Genomic DNA, 17422 nt, shown 5'->3' on the forward strand with positions numbered 1-17422 from the left:
GCAGGCTGATTTCATTCATTTCTACAGTGCCTTGAATATCTTCAATCGCCCACAAAGACAATGTTTTATTCTACGAACACACCTTTTGCTAACATCTCACTGCTTTCTGTACAAAACAGCTTTTTTGTCTAACATTGAAGTGTCTACAATAATAACTATCAATAGGGAAGGAAACAAATTAACATCCAACGAATATAGGGAAATGTGGCCCTGATACAAGCACTTGGTTTTTGCTTCTAAAGATGAACCCCTTCCCAGACTCACCTCATGGAGAAGGAGACAGAGAAGAGAAGTCTATCAAGCTTAGCAAACATCTGTAGTCCAATTACAGTCAACAGTTTACAGGTGTGAGAGCAAACACTCACTTATACACCACCTCCCAAATGCATTCTCTTAATCTCTCTTAGAAACAAATGCACACATTTTTCTAGGGCTCTTTATCCAAAAGTGCAGAGAGACTTGCTCCTCCTCCAGGCCAGCTGTGGTCTTCCCCACACTGGGGGGAGCAATGGCAGGCCACAGCCCCACTGACCAGTGTGCCAAACACTGTGCCAGGGTTTCCCCAGCTACCCCAGGCAGAGGCCCAGGCTCCACCCCTGGAGGTCCAGGTTCTGGAAATCCAGGGTGGGGCATAGGAGAGAGCATTTTTCTGATGCTTCCAGCTGCTGCTTTGTTACGTGGGACATACTGTCTGTGGGACAGGCCATGATTCTCAAATGCTAGTGGCATGAGCATGGACTGGAGAGACTGTTACAAGGTCAGCTTCCAGGCCCCACTCCCAAAAGCTCCAAGTCCGTGGATTTCAGGTGGAGCCTAGGAACCGGCATTTTTCATGAGTTTCTTTGTGATTTTGATGCAAATGATTGCAGACCAGAGGTGGGCGTGGCGGGGAATCCCATCAACATTCAGAATCAATGTAGCAGGTCTGGGGTAAGGCCTGAGTTTCTGCATTTTTAACAAGCTCCTGGGGGTTCTTGATGCTGCTGGTCTGGGGACCACATTCGGAGTGACAGGCTGAAGACCATTCTTTGGAGCCACTGCTTTGTATTTTAGGTCATATTTTTCTTTTCTGTCTCAGCAATCTTTGCTGCTGCATTCAGAGTAAGTCTGATAAACCAATGCTCTCTACTGGACTCCTATCAGTTACTGCAGTGTTTCTGAAACTATGTATTTCTGAAAATGCGAGTTCCCGTAAGACATTACAGCTGTGTAAGAAGGTTCCTTTGAACAAAGTTGGGGCCATGCTGCGTGCGCCAGGGTCCCAGCTCTGGGTGAGAATGCTGGCACTGCAGCTTTCCCCGTGCCTGCCCTCTGCACCCTCCTCTGCCTGACTGCATAGTGGAGTTAGGAGGACTCCAAGAGCAACTTTACATAAAGCTCCTACACATGTACCTGGCACATAGCTAGCACCTTGTAAGAACAGGCTATTGTCAAGCTCTACCCTTTCTGGAAAGCATGCTGCAGTAGACTCAAGATTCATTCAGTAGTAGAGGGAGATGTGCTTAACACAGTGTTTGGAGTTCAGGACCCACCTGTTCCTGGACCCCAGTCTCCCTGCCACACACTCACACCTTTTCTTTTTCAAATTGGTGCGCTCTCAGCGCTTCAACAGTTTCGCAGAGCACATTGGAGCAAATGTGGGGGTCTGTGATGCCTCTCCAAAGAAATAACTCGCATAATGCTCAGGCCTCCTGCAGACAAAGGTGTATCCCCAGGGACGGATATATTAAGAAAATAGACCAGGGACACAAGACAAGAGAGCTGTCTTGGTGTCTAAAGCAGTCTTGGACAGCTTCTGATGTCGCTTGAGCAGTGGTAAAGCACCTTGAATAAGGAGGAAAGCAGAGGGGGCGTCTTCCAAAAGGACGGGCACGTGGCCGAGGAATGGAATCCTCTGCCCATGAAGATTTTGGATGGGTCTGTTCATGAAACCTCACTGGCTATGCAGGACCTTCGAGTGAGTCTAAACGTCCAGCCATGTCAACTGGTAACCTCTCCTTCTTCGGCTAGGTGGGGAGTGGGACAAGGACATAACTGATAGGAGTCCAGGCTGGGGCAGATTTTGTCTCCTGACTAGTTCCATAGTTACAGTTGCAAAACCGAATCTCGCCTTGTGCTCTCGGATGTAGTGCTTACTCTGGTCCTTTGGGGTTATCTAAAATCTGGTTTCCTTAAGTGTAAGGCGGAGCTCTAACCAGAAGACCACCCTGCTCCCAAGGGTGGGGGTTCTGGGAGGGAGAGAAGGAAGCGGCTGCCCTGTAGCTTTCTCTACTGGCTTGCCCAAGGGACTCTGATCTTGGAGCTCAACAGTGTCACTCAATCTTCCACCCTCTCCTTTGCAACCTATTTCTTAAACCAGAACTAATGTATTCTGGACACAGAGTCCCTGAAACCCCAGACAAAGAAAATTCGATGTATCTGAACAAACAAAACCGCGTTTCTTTAAATCTCCAAGCCAAAAGGAAAAGTGCAGAAACATTTACTCACTGTCCAAGCTGTACATATATTTTACCTGATAACCCTTAAAGAAGTGCTCCCCAGTTCAGCCATCACCCATGCAGGGCAAAGGGAGCTGGCGCTCGCCCAGCCTGTCGGCGCAGACACTCCTGACAGCTCCTGTCTGGGCACTTCTTTCTAATTTCTTTCTTGGCTTCTGAGGCCTAACAGGGTGTTTTGATGCACACACAGGAATTACTACCGTCCCCAATCCTAGGGCACATCCCTAGCCCAGACCAAGGCTTTGAGTTTTCCTAGGAGCGGGAGGGTCTGCAAAGCCCCACAGGCTGAAATCTCAGCGTGGCCCTCTGCTCATCTGCTCCAGGTGGAAACCCTCACCCCTGAGCTGCCTGACCTGGGTTCAAGCCCGGGTCAGGGGAGTTAGCAAGGAGACACTTGAAAAATAAAGGACAGAATGGAAGTGCACACTCCCACCGCGGGCCCGGGCGGGAAGTCGGACTAAGACCACCACGGGACCGCCCCATCCAGAAGGGGTGCCCAGGGTGTGGGGACGGAAACCCTAGCGCTGTCTCCACACCCGCGCCTTTTTCCCCTGGAAAACGAGCGTCCTTGGCCTCTTCGGTCGCAACCGGGCGGCTCCAGACGTCCAGGAGGGCCGAGGCTGGGCTGGTGCGGCGCGGGCGCGGGCGCTGCGCCTTTAAGGCCCGCGTCGGCAGAGCGAGCGCAGGGGCCGGGCGGCGGGGCGGGGCCTCGGCGGGGCGGCCGCGGCTTCACCTGCAGCTCCGAGCGCGCGGAACAGAGGCGCGGGCGGCTGCGAGGCCGGCGGACGCACCGGCCCGAGGGAACGCGCCGCCGGCCGCACTTGGCCTGGCTCCCGGAGCCGGGGCGGCGAGCGCGGCGGGCGCAGCGGGGCTGGAGGCTCCGGGCAGGCGCGGGGGAGCGGCGGCGGCGGCGATCGGAGCGGCGGCGGTGGTCTCGGCGGCGGCGGTGGCGGCGGAAGGGAGCGGGCTCCCGGTGCCGGGCACCGGGCGGGCGGCGGGGAAGATGACCGCGGGCGCCGGCGTGCTCCTCCTGCTGCTCTCGCTCTCCGGCGCGCTCCGGGTAAGTTGCCGCCTCCCGCCCCCGCCGTTCGGAAGCCCCGGGCAGCGCGAGGTCGTCCCCGAATCCCGCGGGGCGCGCACACACCCGGCGGGGCTCTCCCGGGCTCCCCCGCCGCGCTCCCCGCTGCATCCAGCCCGGCGCCCGCGCTCGGCGAAGCTGCCTGCGGTCGGCAGGAGCGGGAAGCCGCCTGGGCAGCGGGGAGCGGCGGAGCAGGGTGGGAGTGGGGCTCGGTGGAGGACCCGGGGAGGTCCGCCTGCACCGGACCCGCGGAGCCTCCCTCGGCCGCCCAAAGCCCGTAGCCGCTACCCGGAGCTCGGGTTGCCTGCATGGGGCAGGCTTCCCACTGGCGGAGCCGGCGCGCCCTCCATCGCCCGGGAGCCGCGCGCCGCGGGAGTTGCCGAGCCCAGCCCCGGCCGTGGCTGAAGGCGTGGGGCGCCCGGCGGCTGCAGGCCAGGGATCCGGGAGTGCGGGGCGCCTGCCCGACCTCTCCTGCCCAAGGCCTGGGGGTCCGTCTAGCAGCGCTGCTCAGTTCTGTGGGTGCCGGCAGGACCCGCGTTGAGGGTGGGCGGCGGGGTAGGACTGCGGGGCACTCTCACCCCCGAGCCCTCGGCGGGGCTGGAGCCCGCGTGTCTGGCGGGGCCCCGGGGGCTGGGAGCGGGGCCGGGCTTGGGCCGGGAAGCCGGACGCCAGGCGGGCGCGGCGCGGGAGGGCGCCCCGGGAGGGCGAGCGAGTCTCCCGCTGCCTCTGCAGAGCCCCGCGGGCCGGATCGCCGGCTTTGCTCTGCGCCTGGCGAGGTGCGCGGCCCGCGGGGGCAGAGTGCGCGGCGGCTCCGGGGGCGCCCCTGGGCGGAGGCGGAGGGGCGGCGGGAGTTGCAGGAACCCCCTCTCGTGGCCGATCGGCCTCGCTGCCTTCTCCCGAGCAGCGCTGTTGTAACCTCGGAAATAAACAAGTGCCAGCGGCGGGAGGCCAGCTCCGAGGCCGCGGGGCGCAGGGGGATGCGCTAGGCACACGCTTCGGGCGGGCGGAAACTTTCCTGGACGAGTTGAGCCTCCCACCGGGCTGCGGGTGCGATTTGGAGCTTCGTGGCCGATGAAGAAAGCCGCGCTTTAGAGCTTTTCGTAAGGAATGACCCTGCGTCCCGCTCTCCTCGCTCGGTGCTGGGGGCAGAGGGGCGCCCTCCGCGGTGCCGGCGTCGGGAAGCCTGGAGCTCCGGGCTGGGGGCGGCCTCCGGAGTCGAAGCATGGGCGGGCGACGGCAGCGCGCGGAGCTGGAGGAGGCGGCGGGCGGGAGGCGCCACTGCCCGGTGCGGGCTGCGCCTGAAGCTTCCTGCGCTCGCCGGGGAGCCAAGCACCGCTGTGCTCGTGCTCCTGCAGCGGGGCTGGCTTCCCGCTTGCACACACTACCTCTCCCTCCACCACCTCCTCCTGCCTGTCACGCCCCCTCCTAGAAGCTTGGTCAGAGGGCCCTGTCATCCACCCCATCCTTCCCTGGCCGTGTGCCATGGGCTCTAGACTTCCCCACTGAACAGGAAAGGCGAGCGAGCTCCGGGGGACAGGAGGAGACCCCCTTTCCGGTCAGTTAGGGGTGCTGTCTCCCTGCCTGGGCTGGAGATGGGGGCTCTGAGGGTGAAAATGTGGGCTGAAGACTAGAAGGTGGAAGCGCCCCCACTGCCTCCTCACCCCAGCCTCCGGCAGCCTCCCGCAGAGCTGCCTTCTTCGACCGGCTCTGGACCTAGTCCTAGAGAATCTTCTTTCTTTCTCTCCTCATTCTCCTCCCTGCCGGTGACCTGGAGAGGAGACAAGAAGCTGCCGCCTCCGCCTTACCAAGAGCGCAGAGCAGTGGGCCCAAAGCGTGAATGGTCTGAGCAGAGCCGCCCACACTTTGGCCTCCCTGCCCTTAGTAGCTTCGGGAGCAGCGGCTGAAGTCTTCTGTCTCTGCCTTATGGACATTTCTTAGGCATCTCCTCTGCCAATAAGGCCCTGGCCGGCCTGGCTTCCCCAACAGTCCGTCCTTCATTCCCTACCTGCTGTGTGTGGGGCTGGGGAAGGATGCTCCGGGTCTGCAGCCTGGAGAGTGCTCCCTAAAGTCCCCAGAGAGCAGAGGAGCAGACGGGGATATCGCGTCTGGGTGAAGACTGTGGCCTGCCAGCCTTTCTCTCTTAGCCAGAGACCTTTTGCACCGCAGGCCCTGGATAAATGTTGGTTGGATTAAATTTCTGTGAACTTATTATTGTTTTACTTTCTCCCCTTTGTGTTCTCAGGCCCATAATGAGGATCTTACAACCAGAGAGACCTGCAAGGCTGGGTTCTCTGAAGATGATTACACGGCATTAATCTCCCAAAATATTCTAGAAGGGGAGAAGCTACTTCAAGGTAAGGCGGGGTGTGGAGGGGTGGGAGTGAATTGTTGCCATGCTTTTCCTTGGGGAAACACGTAGATGGGAGAGGCAAGGCTTGCCTCATCTTTGTGCTCTCTGTGAGATGATGGTGGTGAAGTCCACGAGGTGCAAATTGGTTGACCTGAAAGGTGTTTTGCATAACAGGTGAATGATTCAGAATCCCTGTCATTTTTGAGTGAAGTGAATCATTTCCTGGGCAGCAAACTAATTCAGATGTAACATCACCCAAATAGTGTGCAGAGAGAGACCTTCTTACCAAGTATTTTTATGCATGAAGTTCTGGATACTTAAATTATCCCTGCTTTGTAATGTATGATAAAGCAGACGATGTTGTTGGAAATGCGGTAAATAAGCCCACAGACGGTCTGTTCACAAATGTGGCATTCATTTTCATTACTGCCCCACTGACAACACGAAAACACACATGCAGGAGGGAACTACCAATTAGCTTTATCGTAATTGCAGGATTATATCCACACTTGTGATGGGAAAGTCAGAGACAGCTTCAAAACTCAGATGACAGTAGATCATCCTGCTTATTGGTCTGTTTCCCTTTCAAGACAAACTAATTAGACTTTATGTTTGCATGGGACGGGAGATAAATCAGTTCTGTGCCGTGAGCACCTTGGCTGTGAGCCTTTCCTCTCTGCATCAGTTTCCTGGAAGTGGCAGCCTTTGAGTTGATTTCAAAGTGATAGAGGAAGAGGACTTTTGATAAAGTATCGAAGCTAAATTTCCACATTCAGGACTGTTGACTGCCCTACCGGTTTTGTGTCTCAGGGAATGTAAACTTTTCCCTCCAGAACTGACAGCGGTTCCTGTGTATGTGTGTGTGTGCACGCATGTGCGTGAACTCGCTCACGCTTATAGTGAAGTGATTTTTCAGATCCTTGCCCTTCAAGACAGAACTTGTTGACGTGCCTTGTTGATTCCTGGTTATGTGGATAGAATTTTTATTTTGCACCGAATCCAAGTTTTCTGACTTAGTTTTGTTATCTAAACTGTGATACTACTGACTCATTAATCGTCAAAAAAATAAAAAATCTCTAGGCAGTTGGCCTAGGAGCAGAATGGATGTGCAATCTAACAGGGCATACATAGTAAAGAGCTTTCAAGAGCTACTCTGTTGATTGCACTGTGTATGTCACTTTGGAGTTAGAACAGGTAGGCCATTTTCAGGATCGTTTGGTTTACTGAGAATCTCAGGGGACCCCCGGAGAAGGCCTGAGGGGATCCTTCACTCTCAGTGCATTGTACGGTCTCTTATAATTCGTGGGGCACTGACTGCAGTCTGCTGTGTGCATGTCCTGCTATGCTGAAACTGGCATCCTTAAGTTCTCTGATTTTGTGGCCAAATATGATAAGACCTTGGAGTATCCATTTTACTCAGGCACTTAAGAAAAATGCCTCTCTTTTTATTAATAAATACTGCTTACTACAGAAGAGAATGACAAATTCTCATGCTTTCTACAACACTACGTCAGATTTCAAACAAGCATCTCTTCCCTTTCATGGTGTGTTGTGTGGGGATCTCTACTCCCAGTGGTCCAGGCCAAACCGTGCTGTGCTCTTGATCGGTGTGGTGGGAAAGTCTAGATCACTGGCCGGATGTCTGCCTGGCCCCTGTGCCCAGGTGGTGTTCTCCTCATGGGGGGCCAAGAGTCACATGACCCGGGGTGAATCTGGACCAGCTCAGACATTGTGTGGACTCATTTTCCAAGTGCCCGTTGACTTACGTGTGCAGCCCAGCCCAGGGCTGGTTCAGGGAAGCATTGCAGAGAATCTCCCAAGCACCTGGGCATGCTGGGTCCTCTCTGCCCCTCCTCGAGGGGCTGTAGTCGCATTGCTTCTCCTGCGCCTGTGTGGGTCCCCTTCTCACTGTTTTCTTCCACTTGTTCTTCTGAAGGTGCAGAGTCTCAGGAAGAAAGAGATGTTTTATATCTTACAAATAATTTTGCACATATGGAGGCAAGAGCTAAGGCTGACAGGCACTGAAACCAGGGCACAGTGACATTTCTCTCTGTACGCAGAGTACTTTGAAACTATAAGACCACGGTGAGGAGGCCTGTGTGGAGAGGAGACACGAAGCGTGGTGTTTCTGTTATTCTGGTAGGAATCAAGTTAAACAGATAATGACTACTTATAATTGAGTTATTCCAGCGGAGAGAGCTTAACCTTAATTTGATGAGTGAAGCTTCACAGAGTGGCCGTGTTCCTCTGAGTAGGCCATCAGCTATTAGCGACTGCTCCGTGGCTCCTTCTCTTTGTCTGAGTCAGCTCACAGCAGCCGCAAACATACAGATTCCAGCAGGAGCGATTTGTTACACGGTAATTAACTTGTTTATGATAAATGGATGGAAGAAATGTCGTGGCATTTTGTTTTATGTCTAAATGAAAAGCATTTGCATTCTAAAAATTTCATGCTAATTAGGCTGGAAATAGTTTTCCCCAATAGGGTAGCAAATACTGTGTATTACGAACCTTCCGAGAAGTGGAGCCGTGAAGTATGGAAATGTGGGACTTCGCTGCTGATCGGAGCCTTCCTAGACGCCGCTCCTGTGTCCCCTGTCTGTGCTTTTTCTGGAGAGCATTCGAATGCTATTGCATATACTCTTATGCTGTAGTTTTGTTTTTAGGATAATTCACTTATGGCCCTGATCACTGATGCATGGTCGTATCTAAAATAGGAGGTGAAGCTGTTTGCCTTAGGCTAAAATGCAGTGTTCTGTAAACCGTAGTTTAGTCTGGGGTGATGGCTAAGCTGGTGTCTTTTTCTCTGCTTTGTTAATAATTAATGGCCAGCCCGCCGGAAGCTGCAGCCTGGTACGGTGACCTGCATTGCTCTCCCGCGTGGTGGGTGGAGTCTAGGCACACCCAGACCCGATTCATAACTCGTACAGGCGGGAGAGTCCTAGGTGGCACAGTGGGAACTGAGGACTCCCGGGTCGTATCTCCCCTCTGTCCTGGAACGAAGCGGCAACAGGTGAGTGGAAACGCTGTTCACTGGGGATGGGGTGGAGCCTGGCATCATCAGATTAACATGGGTACACTATGGGCCACACAGTGTAGAAAGAGGAGCTTGGCTGGGCGCAGTGGCTCACGCCTATAATCCCAGCACTTTGGGAGGCCGAGGCGGGTGGATCACGAGGTCAGGAGATTGAGACCATCCTGGCTAACATGGTGAAACCCCGTCTCTACTAAAAATACAAAAAAAATTAGCCGGGCATGGTGGCGGGAGCTTGTAGTCCCAGCTACTTGCGAGGCTGAGGCAGGAGAGTGGCGTGAACCCGGGAGGCAGAGCTTGCAGTGAGCCGAGATCACGCCACTGCACTCCAGCCTGGGCAACAGAGCGAGACTCCGTCTCAAAAAAAAAAGAAAGAGGAGCATGTTTCTAATGACTTAACATGACGTCCTCAGCAAAGCCTTGCCTCTCCCCATTTCTCAACTAGTTTAGGACCATCTTGTGTACCCTCGTACCACCCTCTGCCTCCTTATTGGAGAACTTACATTATCTGGCCAATCATCTCTCTTACTTAAACTCTCTGGTTTCTGAGGGTAAGAGCTCGTCATTCTTGTTTCTATTTATATCATTTCACGACGTTCTTGGCCACAGAATAAAACCCAATTCACATAATCTTAAATAAATGGGGCTAAATTTTTCTTACATAACTGTGAGTGCAGACATAGGTGGTCACATGCTGGAGCAGCAGACAAGGGACATGGTCATGTGCCTGCCTAATCCTCTTCTTCCATTCTGCCATCTTTAGTGTGTCATTTAGTGCCTCGTCACTGCAAACTGGCTGCTGTGGTTCCAGTCATTGCTTCTGAGTTCAGAGCAGAAGAAGGTGCAGATAGTAGCACCATCTGCATTTCTTCCCTGTACCAGGAAGACAAACACTTTCTCAGAATCCCTGCAGAAGTTTTCATTGACTAGGTCACAGGCCACTTCTAGCTGAACTGATGGGGGTGGAGCACTGGGAATGCAGAGAATTGCATTGTCATGCGTGTCTTAGATCCATTATAATCCATCATGTGGTAGGTGTCCCAATTGCTCATCTCAGAACAGAACTGGGGCTTTGTTTTAGGAAGGAAGAAGGAGGGATGGATGCTGACTAGACCTTCCCCAGTGCCCAGTGCTGTACCCGAAGCAGAGCTGACAGACAGTGAATTGCTGAATGAGTGAATGACTCATTTGCATACAGAGGCATTCAGACAGAGGCATGGTTGAAGAGAGATCAGATGCAGTGTCTGGAATCCATATCTAAGAATCTGCCATTTCTGCCACACTGCATGGCCAGAAGTACTATTATCTTGTCTTTACAAGTAGGTCGAAGATAGGCTCTTTGCCCATGCAGTTTGGTTTGAACCACCTCTGCATAGATAGGCAACTCTTCCAGGGCAGAAGCATGCTAGATACATAGGCAAGAATGTCAGCCCATCTCCCTGCATAGCCGATGTCCAGCGCTGGCCTAATGCATGCTGGCTGTGCAGTCGGTATTAGTCAAATGAAGTAATGAATGAGCCGGAAAATACTGACACTGTTCGTGTTTCTGAGTCGCTTTGGTTAACTCACAGCAGAGAAGGAGCTGCTATGAATATTCAAATAAGTGGCACTAATGATAAGCCAACCACATATGCCTGGAATTATTAGACACTGGAAGTTGCCTGTCCAGTATTGATTCTCTCTCTCTCTCCCTTGCCAACAAACCTCATCTGTGCTAGTCCATTGGCTGAAAATGTGCCCTGTTTAATACACCTCTAGACTCATTTACACCAATGTGGCAATGTGGCTTCTTCCTGGTCACTGGTATCTAATTAGGTTAGTCTATTAGGTTAGGCTTTGGGGAAAGCTGTTTTTATTCTTGATAACAAGGAACAAACTGAGCTGGCCATGCCTTCTGCCCTTTGCTCTTACTTCTTCCTCCTACCTGGAACTCAGATGTGATGGCTGAGGGAAAGCAGCCATTTTGTGACTTGAGGATGGTGGAACACAAATTGGGTCCCAGAAGGCATCCTCAAACAATGGCAGAGCCCTGGACTCATTGTCTCCTGAGTGGTGAGAAAAATAAGGTCAAAACGCCACACTTGGTTTTGTTGTCACATGCAGCCTAGTGCATTCCCTGACTTAGGAGAAGCTGTGCACACTAGCAAAGTCAACCTCTGTCCTCAGCCTGGCTTTTCAGGCTCCCTCTACCCTCCAGTGTTCCTTGGACCTTGGCCACTTGCTCTTGCTTTAAAGGCCCTCCTGTGCTCCTTTTGTGAATTGATGTCTGCACCTAGCACACTGGATTGCAGAGAGCATGTCATGAATGCTTGGTAACTGTTTGTTGAATAAATGAACAGTCACTACTCCACACTGTCTTATGGCCAGGGATGAAAGAACCCTTAGATATACTAAGCCGGGACTATCTGAACCCCCGCCAGAGAAGGTAAACTCTTTGCTGGATCTCATAGTGATCCTCTTCCGGGAAGCCAGGAGTTATGTATTGGGGGTTTTGCCTCTGGTCACAATGTCTACTGGTTCTAGGGAACCTTGGTCTCTATAGCGAAGCAGAATTATGTGAAGGCTGAGTGGGACTCAGACCCCACTGGCGGCTTGGGTGAGCTCAAAGCCCAGACTTTCTTGCTGTCAAAGTCAGAGGACTACTTCTTTCTGAGCACCCAGACCCCCACTGCCTCCATGGGTGGTCACTTCAGGGATCCCCAAAAATGGGCACGCAGAGCCCATGATGGAGACCATGGGATCTCTTTGGCCATCTCTGGGGGTGGTCCTTGCCTTTTCAAGGGGCCGTTATTATTTGAGGTTTCCAGCAGCTTTTCCCTCTTATAGTTTTGTCTGGTCCCAGGGTTAAGAGGTTCAGAAAGGGAAGTATATATCCTGTCGTTAGAAAGTGGTTGCTATCAGATAAAAGGTAGGACCGGCCCAGGAATAAAGCACAGAAAGCGCTGCATGGTGCATCGTCTGCAGGCCAAATCTCACGCTGAGAGAGGGTCCTGGTAGCCCTGGTTAGAAACAAAGCGAGGCAGAACACTGCCGTCCTGGGCTCTGCACAGCCACATGCCCCTGTGTACGGCTGCTTCTCACGGCTCTGCCTTTCATCTCAAGAGGGAGCTGTGGTCAGTGGCCCTGCTGCTACCGATGAGGAATCTAGGCTCAAGGAGGTGGCCACACCTGCCCCAGATTCCTAAGTCAGTGGTTCCTTAGTCAGTGATTCCTAAGTCAGTGGATCAGGATTCCCACCCCGCAAGCTTCCTAACCGCTGCTTCTCTATGCTCACTGTCACTAAGCAGACCCCCTTCATTGTAGAAGGCAGTGCACGCACCAGCTACAGAAATGAGGATGTGTGAACTCATTGACGCTGTGACTTAAAGATTAAGGTTTTGCGTTTGAGAAATATGTGTTTTAATGAGTTTTCAGATGAGGGAGCATGAGGCTTTGCAGAATTATAATATGATAACATTATGTTCTGTCCAGTCCTTGGTACACGATATCTCATTTAACCTTCACAAAAGCCCTTCCAGGGAGGTAAAATTGTCCCCATTTTATGGATCAGTAACTGATGATCAGTGAGTTCTGGAGATTGGCCTAAGGGTATGAGATTGGCTCTGTTTTCCCTCTTTGTGCAGTCCTAGACACTTAGCTCATTCCTTTCTCCAAATTAATGTTAAAGAAGATGGTTTTAGAGCACCGCTGTCACGTGCAGACAGGATCATAGCCAGATGTTCAGGGCCACAGCTATAAAACCAGCAGTGACCAGGCACACAGGTATGTGCAGTAAACAGAGGCCCTCAGTGTGTCGGAAAGTGCTTGGTTGCAGTTGCTCATGTATAAGGCTCAACTGAAGTGGGTCTAAACTCTCGACACCGGGGGTTTGCAAAACCAGCCCTGGGATTAGGAGAGCCCACGGCTTCTGTGATGCCAGTGGGAGCTTTCAATTCTGAGCATGCAGCGAGCAGTCCCAGAGCAGAGCTCTCTCTCGGATTTTAGACTCTGCCAGCTCTGGGGAAGCGGTGCAGAGAGGGAGCTGAGAGAAGAGTCCAGCTGGTCCTGGAAGCCCTGAGCACGTTCCATCTGAGCTGGGTTTATGCACGGATCCATCGTTGTCAACACTCACATTGTGACACGGGGCATGAGGAGCCTTAGTGAGGCCGGTTACAGATTGAGAGAAAGTGCCACGACTGTGCAGCTGGCCAGCCGGGGAGAGCTGGTCCTGAGGCTGCTGTGGCATTTCTGCCCATGTCAGGGTCCTGGGTGTCTGCAGAGATCTTGTATTCTAAGCTGAGAGAGAGCAAGGTGCTTGGTATAACTTGAAACAGTCTGAAGATGTGGTGCTTTCCAAGGTTCACGTGGGTTCCCCTTTACTGCCACCCCCCTTGCGGTGAAGCCCCTTTGCACCCCTTTGCCTCCAGGGGTGACCTTCCTGGGCGCAGGGTCACTTCCACTCTGGGACTGCGTGGCAACTGGGTTGGTATAAGCTTCCAAGACCTGTGGCTTCTTTGTTTCAGAAATAATGATTTTTCTAATTCTATACTGCACTGTTAAAAAATCACAATGAAATTCATAACCAAGTTCAAAGGAAGTGTGTTTGGTGTGTGCGCGCCTGTACTGTGTGCTCCATGATACTCATTTCAAAATGTCGAAATTCTGTGACTTCTCTTATGTTGCAAATGGAGGTGGATTAAAATTAAGGAAAGGGCTTTTTCCTCCTTACCTCACCTCCTTCCCTTCTTCCTCCTTCCCTCCCTCCTCCTTCCCTCCTTCCCTCCTTCCCTCTCTCCCCTCTCCCCTCCCCTTCCCCTCCCTCCTCCCTCCCTCCTTCCCTCTCTCCCCTCTCCCCTCCCCTTCCCCTCCCTCCTCCCTCCCTCCTTCCCTCCTTCCCTCTCTCCCCTCTCCCCTCCCCTTCCCCTCCCTCCCTCCCTCCTTCCCTCTCTCCCCTCTCCCCTCCCCTTCCCCTCCCTCCTCCCTCCCTCCTTCCCTCCTTCCCTCTCTCCCCTCTCCCCTCCCCTTCCCCTCCCTCCCTCCCTCCCTCCTTCCCTCTCTCCCCTCTCCCCTCCCCTTCCCCTCCCTCCTCCCTCCCTCCTTCCCTCTCTCCCGTCTCCTCTCCCCTTCCCTTCCCCTCCCTCCTCCCTCCCTCCTTCCCTCCTTCCCTCTCTCCCCTCTCCCCTCCCCTTCCCCTCCCTCCCTCCTTCCCTCTCTCCCCTCTCCCCTCCCCTTCCCTTCCCCTCCCTCCTCCCTCCCTCCTTCCCTCCTTCCCTCTCTCCCCTCTCCCCTCCCCTTCCCCTCCCTCCTCCCTCCCTCCTTCCCTCCTTCCCTCTCTCCCTCTCCCCTTCCCCTCCCTCCTCCCTCCCTCCTTCCCTCCTTCCCTCTCTCCCTCTCCCCTCCCCTTCCCTTCCCCTCCCTCCTCCCTCCCTCCTTCCCTCCTTCCTCCCTTCTTCTCTCTTTCCCTCTCTCCCCTCTCCCCTCCCCTTCCCTTCCCCTCCCTCCCTCCCTCCCTCCTTCCCTCTCTCCCCTCTCCCCTCCCCTTCCCTTCCCCTCCCTCCTCCCTCCCTCCTTCCCTCCTTCCCTCTCTCCCCTCTCCCCTCCCCTTCCCCTCCCTCCTCCCTCCCTCCTTCCCTCCTTCCCTCTCTCCCTCTCCCCTTCCCCTCCCTCCTCCCTCCCTCCTTCCCTCCTTCCCTCTCTCCCTCTCCCCTCCCCTTCCCTTCCCCTCCCTCCTCCCTCCCTCCTTCCCTCCTTCCTCCCTCCTTCTCTCCTTCCCTCTCTCCCCTCTCCCCTCCCCTTCCCTTCCCCTCCCTCCCTCCTTCCCTCTCTCCCCCTCCCCTCCCCTTCCCTTCCCCTCCCTCCCTCCCTCCTTCCCTCTCTCCCCCTCCCCTCCCCTTCCCTTCCCCTCCCTCCTCCCTCCCTCCTTCCCTCCTTCCCTCTCTCCCCTCCCCTTCCCTTCCCCTCCCTCCTCCCTCCCTCCTTCCCTCCTTCCCTCTCTCCCCTCCCCTTCCCTTCCCCTCCCTCCTCCCTCCCTCCTTCCCTCCTTCCCTCTCCCCTCCCCTTCCCTTCCCCTCCCTCCCTCCTTCCCTCCTTCCCTCTCTCCCCTCTCCCCTCTCCCCTCCCCTTCCCCTCCCTCCTCCCTCCCTCCTTCCCACCTTCCCTCTCTCCCCTCTCCCCTCCCCTTCCCCTCCCTCCTCCCTCCCTCCTTCCCTCTCTCCCCTCTCCCCTCCCCTTCCCTTCCCCTCCCTCCTCCCTCCCTGCTTCCCTCCTTCCCTCTCTCCCCTCTCCCCTCCCCTTCCCCTCCCTCCTCCCTCCCTCCTTCCCTCTCTCCCCTCTCCCCTCCCCTTCCCTTCCCCTCCCTCCTCCCTCCCTCCTTCCCTCCTTCCCTCTCTCCCCTCTCCCCTCCCCTTCCCCTCCCTCCCTCCCTCCTTCCCTCTCTCCCCTCTCCCCTCCCCTTCCCTTCCCCTCCCTCCTCCCTCCCTCCTTCCCTCCTTCCCTCTCTCCCCTCTCCCCTCCCCTTCCCCTCCCTCCCTCCCTCCCTCCTTCCCTCTCTCCCCTCTCCCCTCCCCTTCCCTTCCCCTCCCTCCTCCCTCCCTCCTTCCCTCCTTCCCTCTCTCCCCTCTCCCCTCCCCTTCCCCTCCCTCCCTCCCTCCCTCCTTCCCTCCTTCCCTCTCTCCCCTCCCCTTCCCTTCCCCTCCCTCCCTCCCTCCTTCCCTCTCTCCCCTCTCCCCTCCCCTTCCCTTCCCCTCCCTCCCTCCCTTCCTTCCTTCCACCCTCTCTCCCTTGCTCCCTCCCTCCCTCCCTTCCTCCTTTCCTTCCTTTCTTTTTTCTTTGAAAGCTGGGTTAAGTAGATGCCAGGACTAATCATGAACTGAGAGACAGAGAGAGAGAGCAAGCAAGCATTCATCTTCCCAAAAAGTGTGCCTATTATTCTGACTTTTTGAAGAAGCAATTTTTCCGCCAATTTTTCCGCCAAGTGAATTCCACTATAAAAAATACAAGCCGAATGAAGCTTCTTTCCGTCAAGGGCGGTAAAGTTCTCCCCAGTGTGTTCTTGTAAAACCTCATGGCATTTGTAGGCTCCTTCAGTCCCGCGAGTGGGACTGTGGTGTCTTGCAAGCTGAGCTGGTAAAATCCTTCGTTTTTCGTCAAAAGGCTCAGAATTTTGGTGCCTTTTTGCCCGGGCTCTGGGCTGCCCTCTCCTGGTGGCCTCCGGTATTGTCTCTGGCTGGTGTCTGCTTTCAGTTCTTAAACAAAAGAGAACAAACAAACCAAAAATCCCTATTTAATTATCTTTGACCCAGTATGTGCTCCCCGAGGCCATTTTCCTGGCAACCCCCACATCAGGGGCCAGGAAGGAGGGGAGGAGCTGTTGTTTGGGGGGACTTACCATGTGCTAATGTGTCTTCTCATTTAACGCTTTCCTGAGACCTGCAGCCTAGGGTAGTTAGAAGGCATGCCCCAGATCACTCGCTGTGGGCAGGGGACTTTGTCTATATGTTTTTATCTCCCACACTGCCTTTTCCAGGAGGAATTTACTTAGATTACAAATTGTATTATTTTCTTATTGCAGCACCAATCCCCACACGTGTAGCAGCTTAAACAACACAAAGTTATTATCTTGTGGTTCTGAAGGTGAGAAGTCCAGCTCCAGTCCCTGTGCTGAAATCAAGGTGTCTGCAGGGCGGGTTCCTTCTGGAGGCTCCAGGGGAGAATCCGTCTCCTTGTGCCTCCCAGCTCCTTGGGGCTTCTGCACTCCTTGGCTCCTGGCTGCTTCCTCCGTCTTCAGAGCCAGCCGTGAAGCATCTCTGTGCCGTCCTCCAGGGTCATTGAGGGTCACTGGTCACATCCACCTCTCTCTGCATCCTTCTCTTCCACTTGTAAGAATCCCTGTGATTACCTTGGGCCTCCCTGAGTAACCCAGGATAATCTCCCATCGCAAGATTCTTAATTCAGTCACCTCTGCCAAGTCCCCACTGCCACGTTAGATCCCAGGCTCACAGCCTCCGGAATTAGGATGGGGACCTCCCTGGGGAGCCGTGATTCTGCTGACCACATGCGTGTCTGACGACAGAGCGAGCCTAGCAGGTGTGTGTGGCTCCCACTGTGTTTCCCACTGGCTTCTGCACACTGAGGACTTGCTATGCGTCCCACACTGTGCGGTGACCTTCATTCAACCCTGCAGACCCCAGTGGTTCCTTCATTCAGTCCTACACAGACCTCAGTGGTTCCTTCATTCAGTCCTACACGTACCTCAGTGGTTCCTTCATTCAGTCCTACACGTACCTCAGTGGTTCATTCATTCAGTCCTACACATACCTCAGTGGTTCATTCATTCAGTCCTACACATACCTCAGTGGTTCATTCATTCAGTCCTACACAGACCTCAGTGGTTCCTTCATTCAGTCCTACACATACCTCAGTGGTTCCTTCATTCAGTCCTACACGTACCTCAGTGGTTCATTCATTCAGTTCTACACATACCT

The 17422-nt window shown here is 54.3% G+C and overlaps 1 protein-coding gene across 1 annotated transcript in view; it reads left to right on the forward strand.

Moving 5' to 3' along the window:
* Positions 1–3254: 3254 nt before the first annotated feature.
* Positions 3255–17422, forward strand: part of CDH4 (cadherin 4) — a 703097-nt gene continuing 688929 nt past the window's right edge. The window contains exons 1-2 of the mRNA XM_024239065.2: positions 3255–3558; positions 5819–5930. Of these exons, the coding sequence (XP_024094833.2) occupies positions 3502–3558; positions 5819–5930 (169 nt within the window). The 5' untranslated portion in view covers positions 3255–3501. The remainder of the gene's footprint in view (positions 3559–5818; positions 5931–17422) is intronic.

This window comes from Pongo abelii, chromosome 21 (genome assembly GCF_028885655.2).
Source record: "Pongo abelii isolate AG06213 chromosome 21, NHGRI_mPonAbe1-v2.0_pri, whole genome shotgun sequence".
In the NCBI taxonomy this organism is placed as follows: Eukaryota; Metazoa; Chordata; class Mammalia; order Primates; family Hominidae; genus Pongo; species Pongo abelii.